The 13644-nt window shown below is 49.9% G+C and overlaps 1 protein-coding gene across 1 annotated transcript in view; it reads left to right on the top strand.

Annotated features, from left to right (window-relative positions):
• The first annotated feature begins 12532 nt into the window (after positions 1-12532).
• The window catches only part of ADAMTS14 (ADAM metallopeptidase with thrombospondin type 1 motif 14), a 29872-nt gene continuing 28760 nt past the window's right edge, over positions 12533-13644 (top strand). The window contains exons 1-2 of the mRNA XM_030275700.4: positions 12533-12739; positions 13094-13500. Coding sequence (XP_030131560.4) covers positions 12667-12739; positions 13094-13500 — 480 coding nt within the window. The 5' untranslated portion in view covers positions 12533-12666. The remainder of the gene's footprint in view (positions 12740-13093; positions 13501-13644) is intronic.

Below are 13644 nucleotides of genomic sequence, written 5' to 3'. Positions count from 1 at the left end.
TATGTCTATAGCATACATTTTATTACCTATATTGTAATAGATATAGATTTTGTATATAATGATAGAAAATAGACATTCTAGAATTATTCTGTACAATATAAATGCTAGAAATATTAAATACATGAAATATTTTAAATTCTATATAATAACAAGCAGGAGCAACCTGGGCTGGTGGAAGGTGTCCCATGGCAGGAGGGTAAAAAGCAGCTACGAATTGGATGGGGTTAATGAGCCTCACTGGGGAATATTCCCTGGAGGAGCAGCAGTTCTTCCCAGGGGAGCACCAGCAAGAAGGGTGTGGACTAAAATATCTACAAAAAAAGAAACTCCGAGTGTGTTTTTACATTAAAACACCAAGAGCTCATTGATCATTTTTATTGATTTTCATGGAAACTGGTTTTCTGCAGGTTCCTGACCCTCAGTTAACTCCTAAATCTCCACTTTCCTCACCTTGTTCAGGGCTTGGAGTGGGAGTACAACCAAGGGGGTCTGAGGTTATTTTAGGGTAGGGAATTAAATATTAAATATGAAATCCCAGCCAGCAGTCCTAAGGGATTAATTTCAGGGCAGGACAGATGGGTCTGTGACTGGTTGTCTGCTCTATTGGTGTTGACCCCAGATTTGTGTCTCATTTCCACGGGGACACCGGGCATCCCTACAGCTCTGGGTGCCATCACCCATTTTTGGGGCTTTGTTTTGCCTCCAAGCCCCATTTTCCCAAACCTGCAAGCTCACAGGGAAATGAGAAAGAGTCAGGCTCTGTGTTGCAGCCAAAGGAAAGTCCCAGCACTGCCTAAAATCACCCCACTTCTCTCTTGGTTGTATACATAGGCTGGGGTGGGTCATGGAAACTCTCAATATCCCTTAAAAAAACTCAATCTACCCCTTGTTCCACCTGTGGAAAAAGATATTAGTGGCATTGGTGCTGCTGGAGCTTAGAAAATGTGAAATGTGGAGCTGGAGGACACTGAAAGGGGGCCCGCAGCTGCCTTAATAAATGGTGTAAGTGGCTCTTCTACCTGTGACAGAGAGGAGAGAGCGACTTTAGTTAAATATTTGTATATATTGCCAGGGGAGCCTTGCCCACATGCTCCAGGCTGCTGCACCACATCATCTCCCTGTGGGAATCCAGGGCTTCCCTCTGGCTGCCCTGGCAGGTCTGGGACCCTGGCAGGGGTCAGGAACCCCCCTGGACAGAGCCCCCAGAGACACTGTCTGTGATCTCTGTCCATGGAAAAGAGTTTTCAATCTTACAGGATGAATTACCAGCTCTGAGTGTTTGATATGAGTAATGATTAAGTGTGGCACGGGTGCAAAAGTAAAATTTTAGGTTTCTAGATTAGGGGTCCAAAGGGGACAAGATGGAGGAAATTGGGTGTGCCTTGTCCTTTTTCTCCTTCTTCATGCCCTCCATGTTTCACTGTAGTGTTGGCATTTTTCTGTTGGTTCAGGCTGGGGACACACTGTCCAACGTAGGTGACAGATATTGGCACGTTATTGTAAATCCAGCACAGGTAGTTTCTGGTATTTAATGTTTGTACCATCCCACTGAGGGCAGAGCCCCACACGCTGCCCTGCAGGACAGAGCTGCGGCAGGGCAGCAGAACATGTTAGAGATAAACAGAATAAACAACCTTGAAACAGCACAGACGAATTATGGCTTCTGCTTTGGCAACGGGGCAGAAAGACACAGACTTTCTACAATCTCGGAATCACCAATACCCACAGATTTCGGCATCTCCCCAGAAAATCCATAATGCTGCAGCCTTAAGGGGAGTGAGGACAAATTGGCAAAGGAGGGATGCTCCTTCCTCCACACCAAAATGCCCTGGATCATCATCAAAGAGGATTTTTTGGCTAATTTGGGAGCCTGGCTCCATTGTCGTGAAAGCAGGAAGTGTTTTAATGACTTTTCCCCCCTTTTCTTTCTGGGGGTAACGTGGCAATGGGGCTGTTTGTAGCTGTGCTGCTGCCTAACGTGATTAAATTTGACATGGATAATTAACTAATGGATTATTAATGCTTCTGCTTGCCTTCCCCATCCCTGAGGGTTTGGGGTATGCTGATGTGTCCTTTCCAGGTTTTTCTCTGCAGCAGATGTTCTGCACTCCTGTTCTTGTCTCATAGCAAAGGTCATGTTTAAGGGTGTAATTAAAACATTTTATAAATTGAGGCATGATTAACCTGTAACCACTGGCTGAATGGTATTTACTATTCATACAGGGACAAAACCTCTCTTTTAAATCCCTATTAAAATGTATTTTAATATAAAACACTTCCTAAAAAAATAGAAGAAAAGGTTTTTGGAACAGAATAAAACCCCTGTGACTCAATCCATGGGGAGTTCCAGGTCAAAATCTGCCTTGGAAGTAGAGGTATCCCCATATTTCTTCCCCCTATGAGGAGGTGGGTACAGAGGTGCTTTCTCACTGCCCAGCCTTTGGGAGCAGCTTGTTTGGTGTGAGGAATATTTCCGTGGAGCTTTGCACCACGTGTACCCTGTCTCCTTCCAGAGAAAGCAAAGCTTTCTGCCAGAAACCTTTTTTTTATTTTTCCTGGGAGAACAATAATATAGATTAAAAATAAATATATAAATCTGCTGTGTGAGTGGTAATAAAGTGGCAAGAAACTTTATCCCAACCGCATCATCTCTGTGAAACTGTACCCAGATAAATGGGCCTGGGAGCTCCCCTTTCTTTCAAGATTATAAATTTTTTAAATGTTAAATTTTCAAAATTCGATTAATTTTATTATTATTTATTTATATTAATGATTATGTATTTATTTTATTTTTAATTTTAATAAAGTTAATTTTTATATTTTTTATTTACTTAATTATAATTTTTATTCATTATTGTTTATTTATATTAATGTTTATGTACTTTATTTTATTTTTAATTTTTTAAATTTTTATTTTTATTATAAATTTGATTTATTATTATTTATTTATATTAATGTTTATGTGTTTTATTTATTTTATTTTAAAATTTTTATTTATTTTCTTTTAAATGTTTTATTTTATTTTAAATTTTAATTTTTATTTTATTATATTTTTTTTATTCATACTTTTATTAAAAGTATGAGAATACAGCTGGTCCTGGCCAGATTTTCCCTTCCTGCATCTTTGCATCAGACAGGGGCCCTGGCAAAGGGATCCCTCCTTGGGCTTCACAGAGGTAAAAGCAGCAGGGCTGCTCTGACCTCAGCCAGGGATTTTATTCCTCCTCCTCTTACGGGCAAGTAGAAATCTTTGGAAGTTGAACCTCATGTGTCTTTCTGGTTTTTCTCCATCCAAAAGGGAAAATGTGCCGAGGAGTCAATATTCCACTGGCACATGGGGCTGCAAGGGGAAACCTGCCACAGCCCCAGCCAAATCACTGCAGCTATCAGAGGCTTCAGGGCTGTGCTTTTCCCAAAAAAATCCCCTTTTACCCTGTTTTTCTGCCCAGCTGTGGCAGCTCTGCCAACTGTACCCAAGTCCCACATCCATCAGCTTTTCAAGGCCTAGCTCAGGAGTGTTTCCCTTTAATTCTGGTGAAAATTGAGGGTGTTTGGGGCTGGGGGTGATATAATTTCTATTTACAGCAGCAGGAAAGAGGCATGTGCTGGCTTGGGGCCACCACAAATAGCTCTGGACATGAGAGTTCTTAAAATAATATTAATAATAATAATAATTTCCATGTTTTCCTTGCTGGGATGTCCCCCTCCGGCAGAACCCCCCAATGAAACCTCTGCAAAGGGAGCACATCTGGGTTTCATTTTTACAGCTGAAGACTAGTAATTAAGATGCTTTTGCAGAGCCAGGGCTTGAAAAACTAAAAATAAAAGCCATATAGGCACAATACCAGACCTCCAAGCACCAGAAAAGCCCTTTTCCTCCCTGTTTTCACCCTCCCAGCTCCACTGGACTCCTGGGCATGGCCAAGCCCCTGTTTTGGGGGGCAGGAGGAGCAACAAATCATGGGCTGAAAGGGGATGGTGCAGAGAAGTGGGATTTTTGGCTAAACCCAGAAGAGCAATGGAAATGCTAACCTGTGTAGAGGGTAGCAGCAAGGGGAGGATTTCCAAAGCTCCAAAACCTATGGACATCATGCAAAGAAATCAGGCTTGGCTTTTCTTATTGCAGCAAAATGTGCATAAACCACGGCTTGGAATGACTTTCTCCCTCTATTTCTCACTTTTCTGACATGAATATTGCAGGGAAGGGAAAAAAAAGCAGCTGTTCTCCAGCCCTCTACCACCTCAGGGTGCTTCTGGCCCCAAGCTAATTAAAAATTAATTTTCCCCAGCTCGAGCTAAAAGAGGAGATGGGGCTCAATGAAAGCAATCAATGGCTGCTGGGGGTCATGCTGGAAATATTATCTGTGGGTTGAGGGAATGAGCAAGGCCCTGGGGACTGAGAAGTGCTCAGAAGTTCGATTTAAGAGGTCAAAAAGGAGAAAAAAAACCAAAGAAGAATTTGGGGTTTACATGGCAGTAAGCTTAATTTTAGCAGGAAGATGATAAAAAATTAATAAGGTGGTCAATGTGTGGAGAGGGAAAGGCTCGTCTGGGGAGGATACTGGGCAAGGTTAACCTAGTTTGTATTGTGCATCAGCAGGGAAAAGAGAAAGGAAAGGGCTGGGAATGCCAAGGTAGCAGGGATGGATGTCTCCCAGCAGCCAGACCTGTGGCCAGGCTGTGCCAAGCCCCAGGGCTGAAGTGGTGCTGGTAGGATTTTGGTCCTAAAGAACTGGCACGGAGAGGCTTTAACACCCGCTGGATCCCACAGCCAGGGTGCACACGTTTCCCCAGGATGCCATGGCCAGCAGGGAGCTTTAAGGCTCTGTGGTTTGGGGAAGGAGGGTCCTGTGAGTTCCCAGCCATGGCAGCAGGAGCCCCTCACCCCAGTGACCACCTCAGTCCCACCGAGGTGCTGCTGACCTGGAGTTCAGCATCTGCTGCAGCTGTGCTTAGGAAAACAGGGATTGTGGGGCAGGGATTGTGGGGCAGGGATTGTGGGGCAGGGATTGTGGGACGGGGATTGTGGGACAGGGATTGTGGGACAGAGATTGTGGGACAGGGATTGTGGGACAGGGATTGTGGGACAGGGATGTGGGACAGGGATATGGGACAGGGATTGTGGGACAGGGATTGTGGGACAGGGATTGTGGGACAGGGATGTGGGACAGGGATATGGGACAGGGATTGTGGGACAGGGATTGTGGGACAGGGATTGTGGGGCAGGGATTGTGGGACAGGGATTATGGGACAGGGATGTGGGACAGGGATGTGGGACAGGGATGTGGGGCAGGGATGTGGGGCAGGGATGTGGGACAGGGATTGTGGGGCAGGGACTGTGGGACAGGGATTGTGGGGCAGGGATTGTGGAACAGGGATGTGGGGCAGGGATTGTGGGGCAGGGATGTGGGACAGGGAAGTGGGACAGGGATTGTGGGGCAGGGATTGTGGGACAGGGATTGTGGGGCAGGGACTGTGGGGCAGGGATTGTGGGACAGGGATTGTGGGACAGGAATTATGGGACAGGGATTGTGGGACAGGGATTGTGGGGCAGGGATGTGGGACAGGGAAGTGGGACAGGGATTGTGGGGCAGGGATTGTGGGACAGGGATTGTGGGGCAGGGACTGTGGGGCAGGGATTGTTGGACAGGGATTGTGGGACAGGGATGTGGGACAGGGATTGTGGGGCAGGGACTGTGGGACAGGGATTGTGGGACAGGGATTGTGGAGCAGGGATTGTGGGGCAGGGATTGTGGGGCAGGGATTGTGGGACAAGGATTGTGGGACAGGGATTGTGGAGCAGGGATGTGGGACAGGGATTGTGGGGCAGGGATTGTGGGGCAGGGATTGTGGGACAGGGATGTGGGGCAGGGATTGTGGGGCAGGAATTGTGGGGCAGGGATGTGGGACAGGGACTGTGGGGCAGGGATTGTGGGACAGGGATTGTGGGACAGGAATTATGGGACAGGGATTGTGGGACAGGGATTGTGGGGCAGGGATGTGGGACAGGGAAGTGGGACAGGGATTGTGGGGCAGGGATTGTGGGACAGGGATGTGGGACAGGGACTGTGGGACAGGGACTGTGGGGCAGGGATTGTTGGACAGGGATTGTGGGACAGGGATGTGGGACAGGGATTGTGGGGCAGGGACTGTGGGACAGGGATTGTGGGACAGGGATTGTGGAGCAGGGATTGTGGGGCAGGGATTGTGGGACAGGGATTGTGGGACAGGGATTGTGGGACAGGGATTGTGGGACAGGGATTGTGGGGCAGGGATATGGGACAGGGATTGTGGGGCAGGGATTGTGGGGCAGGGATTGTGGGACAGGGATTGTGGGGCTCTTTTCTGCTTCCCCATCGCCGGGACGCAGCCATGCCAGCAGAGCTCTCTGCTGCGTGGTTCCTAGAAGGAGAGCAAGATTTTCCCTCCTCTTTTCCAAGCCTCTGCCGCCGACAGTAGGGGCTGGAAGCCATCCAAGGCTGTCAGTATAAATCCCGCTGACCTTGTTTCACCATCCCTTAACTCACAGCTCAGCCGGGACCGGCATCGGCTTCCACTTTCTGGCTCACGTATCCCTTTTCCAGCTTTACAGTTTGGGTTCCTGAGCTTGTCTGCTCATCCCTGCATGGGCAAGGCAATCAGGGGGGACTCCCAGCCCCTAGAAAACCTCCCAGCAAGGCTGCCAAGGCAAACATATTGCAGGAATTTGCAGATGCAGCTGTAGCTGAGGAGAAACGATGCTCAGAGGCGCGGCACGATGCAGTTTGGTGGGACGAGGGAAAGATGCTTCTGTTTGGATCGGGCTGAACACAGGGCTCTGATCCCAAAAAAACACTGCCTAGGTGCCATCAGGAGATGAGCCTCGGTAAGATTCGAGATCTGTTCCTGCCATGATGTGCCTAAACAGGAGTCTGTTCCTCTCCAGAGGTTTCTTGCTGTCACCCTTGCAACCTCCTGTGGTAACTTATTGTCATCTTTGCTGTACCATTGCTTCCAGGGGTTTGGCTGCAGGGGAATGGCCTCATGTCTCAGCTTGTGGGATGCTGGGCTCACCGAGGAAGCAGGGAGGAGATGTGGGATGCAGAGCAGCTGGCCATGGGAGAGGGTAGAAAGAGGTGGTTTGCCACTCTGGCTGGATCAGCTGTTTTGCACACCCAGCTCTCTCTTCTGGATCCTGGAAAAAGGCATTGGGAACTTGGGTCCTCTCAGAAATCCACAGTGTGCTAAATCCATACAAACACCTTCCCTTTCCAACTTCAGTGAAGCCTTACCTTTAAAACGTTGTGCTGATTCCAGTGTGTTTGGGGCCTTGTGGAAGAGCTTTGCCAGTGGTTGCCATTGTCACTTCACTTGGTTTTGTGACAGCATCCAGGACCTTTGGCATGCTGGCAGGAAGAGTTTGGTGGCAGGATATACCAGAATTAGTGTTTTACCCGGGCCAAGCTTGCAGATATACAGATTAATCGGGAGGGAAAACTTTCCAGGATAAGAAAAGCAAGACATGGCCAAAAAAAAAAAAAAAGAAGTTCGCTTGTGGAGGCTCCTTCCATCTTTGGAGGTCTTAAAGTAGGGATTAAGGAGAGATCTGCCAGGAACGATCGTGCCTCGGGGCAGCCGGAGACCAGATGATGTGTCTGTCAGCTCCCTCCCTCCCTCCCTCCCTGCCTGCCTCCGAAATCCAGGCTCGTGCTTCTGCTCCTCTCCTGGACGAGCACAACATCTTCGGGACCCTCCTTCGTGCTCTTCCAGCAGGACTGCTAAAAATCCCTCCGAAAAGAGCTGAAATCCTGGAAAAGGGGTGATTTGCTGCCAAGAGCTGCTGTGGGGAGGGAGGGGGAGATGGTTTCCCTGCCCTCCTGCCCCGGTGCTCCAGCAGCGGCTGCTCCCCGCTCTGATGCCGGGGCAGCTCGGCGTGTCTGAGGGATGAGGTCATGCTCGCTCACCCCCATCCCGCCGTGCTTCTGCTTCCATCCCTCCCTCTCTTCCGAGAGCAGGGTGCCATTGGAGCCTGCTGAGGCTCCAGGGCCCCGCACGGTGGGTTTGGGATGCTTCCCCCACCAAGCTTTGCCTTGCTCTGAGCGTGGATGCGTGTGGGAATGGGAAAAACAGAAACTTCCACAGGCACGGAAGGGTTTGATCTGCAGCCTTGGGAGAAGCTTGGAATGACGTAAAAATACAATACACAGACAAACCATAAATTTAAGTTTCTGTAGTTGTAAGTAAGAATATGCTTTAAGTAAGTGAGAAACTGCATTGATAAGATGGTGAAGGGTTTATAGTGTAGGGGTGTGGTTGTATGGAATAAGCTGAGAGTTTAGAAGTTATAACAGAAGCAGATGTGTATAAGTGTGACAGAAGCCCATTAGATAAAAGTATCCACAGTGCAGCAGGAGTAAGTAAAAGCGATGGGTTGGAAATGCAAAATAAACCTTGTGGCATCTATCCATTGGGTTAGAAAGTTCTGTATTGCCTTGTAACGAAGAACTTGTGACTGCTTTGAGCTAAGGCTGACTGCTTGCTCCTCTAAAATCTCACAGCCTCTGAGACTGATGTTTATCTGAGCAATAAATCATTCTTAGCCCAAAAATAGTCCCAACCCTTCATTTCTAGCAGCAACAATGACTGATGCGTTGCACCTGGATGGGCATAAGCATCAGGTAAAATCCCTGGCTGTGCCCCCTGACCATCTTACCTGTGCCTAGGATGCTCAGCCATCCCTCCTAGTGCTTCCTCCTTCTTCCAGCTACTCTTAAAACCTCAGACTAACCCAAACAGCTGCAAGACACTTTCCCCCCTCTTCTTCTCCTTTAATTTTTTTTCGTGTGATTTTGACCACTTCTTCCCAGAAATCAGCCCTGTCAAAAAGAAATCATTGGCAAGGAGGTGGTTGCACAACCGGAGTGCAGGGGCAGCTGTTCCAGAGCCTTTTGGATTAACAAACAGAAGGTTTAAATCTCTGGGAAGAAGACATGTGGTGAGCTAGGGCTGGAAATACAGCCCTGTCTTCTCACTCTGGTAGACCCTGAGCTCCTGGCTCCCAAAATCATGGTATTAAGGGCAGAAAAGCCAGTTTAGGTAATTGGTAGGGATTGCTCCAATTTTATTAGCCCCAATGCCCTTCCCTCCAGGAGGATTGCACAGCTGAGCAAAACCAGTGCCCATAAAGGCACAAAAATAGACCAAATTAAGTGGGTTTGTTGTTGTTGTTGTTGTTGTTGTTTTTTCTTGTAATAAATACTTCCAGCCTTTAGTGAAAGTTTTTCCAGCCCTCAAAATCAAGATTAATTGTATTTGGGGGCCAATAGCTGCATCGACTACTGGTGGAGGGGATTTGGAACATGTCACCTGGGCTCTGGCTCTGAATGGTGCCTGGTGGGACAGGCAGGGCTTGGGCACTGCAGCACTCCAGGATGGGCAGAAACTGGCACTGCCAGATGAAACTCAGGCTTTGGGAATACTGGCTGGAGCCTCCTGCAGGAAAAAAGGGATGATTTAGGGTTTGAGAAACAGCAGCTGTTGTCAGCTTTCTTCTCTGGAAACTGGAAGGAAAACCTGCTCCTCCCCAGGCCTAGAGGTCACCTAAATAATGGGAAAGTCCCCAAACCCATGTCACTGGTAAATCTCCAGGCTGCAGAGGGAAGCCTTGAATCATAAAGAATTCCAGAGTGCATTATCCATGGAGGAAATGGGGGCACGAGATAAAATAGCACCCGAGGAGGGGAAAAACAGGAAAAGGAGCCATTTGGACTCCAAAATGGAAAAAACAAAAGGTTAAGCCTAAAGTCAAGGAGAAGGCTGGGATAAAGTTAAAGGCTGGGAAAAGCAAAGCTAGGAGACAAAGAAGAGAACGGAGGGGCCGAAGCAGAGGGAAAGGATGAGGGGAAGTTGCCTTGCTGCTTCTCTTTCCATCCTCTATGACAAGAATTGGGAAGAAAAAAGCTAGAACAAACAAATTTTTCTGACTTAAATGATGGTTTATTGATAGAGGTAACACCAAAATCCATACTAGTATTATTATATAAATATTTCAGGAAGATAAGACCAACACTTACTGTCACCGTGTGGGTGACAAAGGAACATCTTCTGGGACCCCAAGAGATCCCCTTGGAAGTTGTCTTTTCACCAGGTCAAGCATACAATAGGTACCCAAACGTGTTTAATTATTATCTTTAGAAGGTAATAAATGAGGCAAGTTGTGTATCAGGTCATTGCCATTGTCATTCAGCCAAGTTTATGCTGCCAAAGCCAGAGATTTGGTAACATCAGGGAAGGCACAAAGGTCCAGAGGGACTGGATGAATTCACAGACCTTGTGGATGAAGAAATAGGTTTTGCCTCTGAAAAACAATAATTAAATTATGTTTTGCAGAGCTGTTCTTCACAAGTAAAGTATGCCCTTTATTAGATGTTTCCTCATAAATCTATTCAGCCAAAATAAGGGCTTGTTGCAGCTTTGAAGCTCCAGCGGGTGCGTATCTTCCGAAATAATCCGAAATGCTCGGAGCACAAATTCTTTTTCTATCCTGCAAAGAATCTCTTGCAGATAGTTTCTCCTCTTTAATTATAGATTGCATGAAGCAACAGAAGCATGAAAAGACTTAAATTGGGAATTAAGATCTATTTTCCTTCCAGCTTGGAATTCTCTACTTGAAGTAAGTGTATTCTTCTCTTCTTTTGGAGGCATCCTGTGGCTTTAGCTACAGGGGATTTTGGATTGGATTTTGATCACTGTGGCTTCAGCTTCTCCTTTTTGCCTCAAAACCCAACGTAATCACCCAGCTGGAAGGAAAGGCTCTCCACCCTCCTCTGGAGGGATGCTCTGGCAGCAGAACACAGGAGAGTGGTGCCTCACCAGAAATGGCTGCAGCAGGATCATCTCCAAGGGGTTCCCCATTTCCCCCTCTGGATCTTCCTCCTGGCACCCAGCAGCCCCACCATCCTCCCACCCTGCAGTGGAGGTAAGCAGGGCATTTTCCCAAACGGTGATCCTTTCCTACCATTCTGGGCATTGTTGTGCTGATACATTGGGAACAAAACTCCAGCTGAGGTCCTCCCAAGAAGACCAAAACCAGGATCCTAACTCCCAACAGGAAGCTTGCAGGCTGGCATGTTGTTTTCCTGCTTGCCTTTTCCCTCGTGCTCTGGCCTGTGTGGTAGCTTGGATGACAAGTTCCTCAAGGCAGGAATTACCTCTTGGGAAAGGTTTTGGGTTGCTTAGCGTAACCCGAAGAGCTGCTGTGCCCCACGGCAGTAAAACCCCAGCACAACCAGCACAGCTGGTGTTACTGGTGGTCAGCACAGCCCCCTCCCTGGAGCTGGCCTTGGATCCCGTCCAGAAGAAAGAATTAGCTGGACAGAGCAAATGGAAACAGGAGGTTTGTTCCTCTGTGCTGTTGGATGCCCCATCCCTGGAAGTGTCCAGGGACAGGTTGGATGGGGCTTGGAGCAACCTGGGATAGTGGAAAGTGTCCCTGCCTGTGGCAAAGGCGTGGAGCAAGATGATCTTGAAAGTCACTTCCAATCCAAACCATTCCATGGTTCTATGATGTGGGAAGCCCTGTGCTGGGTTTGTTGAGTTCTGTTGAGGTTTTTAGGGGAGTACTGGATTTATTTGCCCCTTGTCAGGGTGTGAGGAGGAGGAGGAGCCTGAGGAAGCACAGCATGTATTGAACTGTCGGGTTCCAGCTCTGGAGCTGTGGTGATGCCCTTTGGAAAACCCAAGGAGTGTGGGTTTTCCTTGGAGAGCCAGCAAGATTGCATCCAGGAGCAAGGCCAGCACCTCCTTCCAACTGTTTCCCCCTAAAAACAGGAGGAGAGGGAAGAAATAAAAATTAAATGGGATCCTGGAATGGTTTGGGTTGGAAGGAACCTTAAAACTCGTCTTATTTTCAACCTCCTGCCATGGTCAGGGACACCTTCCACTATCTCAGGTTGCTCCAAGCCCCATCCAACCTGGCCTTGGACACTGCCAGGGACGGGGCATCTTCAGCTGGTCCGTTAGGGAATTTTCCACATCTGGAAAACATCCCAGATGTTTCCAAACGGGATGTTTACCTCCAGCTCACGCGAAGGCAGCGCCCTAAGCTGGGAGACGATTTGGCTGTCCCTGTGGAGCATCTCCCTCCGCGCGGGGTCCCACTGCAGCGAGGGGCCGGGAGGTGGGACTGGGGGAGAGGGGCAGAGCTGGGGGGGCTCCCGGCGCATCTCGCCTTTGTTCGGGCAGCGCTGAAACCCGGCGGCCGCGGGGCGGGGAGGGATGGGGAGGAGGGCTGGTGGGAGGGAGGAAAGGAAGGAGGAAGGGCTGCCCGAAAAGCTTTTTTTTTTTTTTTTTTTTTAATCTCCAAGAAAAGAACGATCCACAGGCAACGCGAGAACTTTCCCCCCCCACCACCCCACCCCACCCCGCGTATTTAATAAGAAAACTATGTTTAAAAATTTTTTAAAAATTCAAAGAAATTAAATTAAAACCAGCCCGACCTCCCACCCCCTGGCTCAGACCCGGCCCCCGGCCCGCCCCACGCCGCTCGGGAGGCGGCAGAAGCGGCGGCGGCGGCGGGAGCGCCGGCGGCCCCGGCGGCGGCGGCGGCGGCGGGGGGAGGCGGTCGCCGGGCGCCGCCCGCCCCGCATCCCGCATCCTGCCGGCCCCGCATCCCGCCGCCGGCCCCAAATGGATTATCTGCGGCTGGTGCTCTCCTGCCTTGTCCCCCTGCACGGCTGCCTGGCCGCCGGCAGCGCCCCAGGTACGGTCACTGCCCCGCGGACTGGGGGCCCGGGGTGGAGGGGGTGGGGGGCTGACAGATGGCTGCGCCCCGGAGGATGGGGAGGATGGGGAGAGGGAATCCGCTGGTGGGGGTTAGATTTCAGTGGGAATTGGGGGGAGATGGAGGCTGGGCGAGAAATAGCTGGCGTGTTTGGCGTGCGAGGGGACGTCAGCCCGAGTTCCTTCTGCTACGTTGGACGCACCCGCTTAAAACTACAAAGCGGAGCTGGCTCGGGACGGAAAAGCGGCCGTCGGGTTTATGGAGCTCCGGCGGTGCTCGCCAAAGGCTCCCCCGGTTGCGGGATGCTCCGTGCTCACGGCGCTGTCTCCGCAGAGCTCCTCCTGTCCGGCAAACTCAGCGAGTATGGAGTGATCGTCCCCTTCAGCACGGACTGCCGCGGTCGGTTCCTGTCGCACGTGGTGTCCGGCGACGCGGCGGCGGGGCTCGGCCATCCCGCCTGTCCCCCGGAGCCGTCCCGGTCCCGCCGCCGCGTCCCCCGCAGCCCCGCGCACGGCTCCCCCCAGCGCCGCCTGCTCTACTTCAACGTCACGGTGTTCGGGACGGAGCTGCACCTCCGGCTGAGGCACAACCGCCGCCTGCTGCCGCCGGGAGCCGTGGCAGAGTGGCAGGAGGATTTTGAGGTGCTTTTCCGGGAACCCCTTCAGCAGCGGTGCCTCTTCACCGGTGACATCTCCGGGATGCCTGGAGCTGCCGTGGCCATCAGCAACTGCGATGGATTGGTAAGGTGGAGGTTGGCGGGGTGCTGCGCTGGTTTTGGTTTGTTAATTTGAGATTTTGTTAATTTTGAGGTCAGCGTGCTGATGGGTGTGGTGGGTTTTAGTGTTGGATAATCACTAGTGTGCTCACCTTTTGCTGCAAGGTAG

This window comes from Taeniopygia guttata, chromosome 6, assembly GCF_048771995.1.
Source record: "Taeniopygia guttata chromosome 6, bTaeGut7.mat, whole genome shotgun sequence".
NCBI lineage: Eukaryota > Metazoa > Chordata > Aves > Passeriformes > Estrildidae > Taeniopygia > Taeniopygia guttata.
The sequence above is the reverse complement of the archived record's forward strand: the minus strand, read 5'-3'. Positions and strand labels throughout refer to the sequence as shown.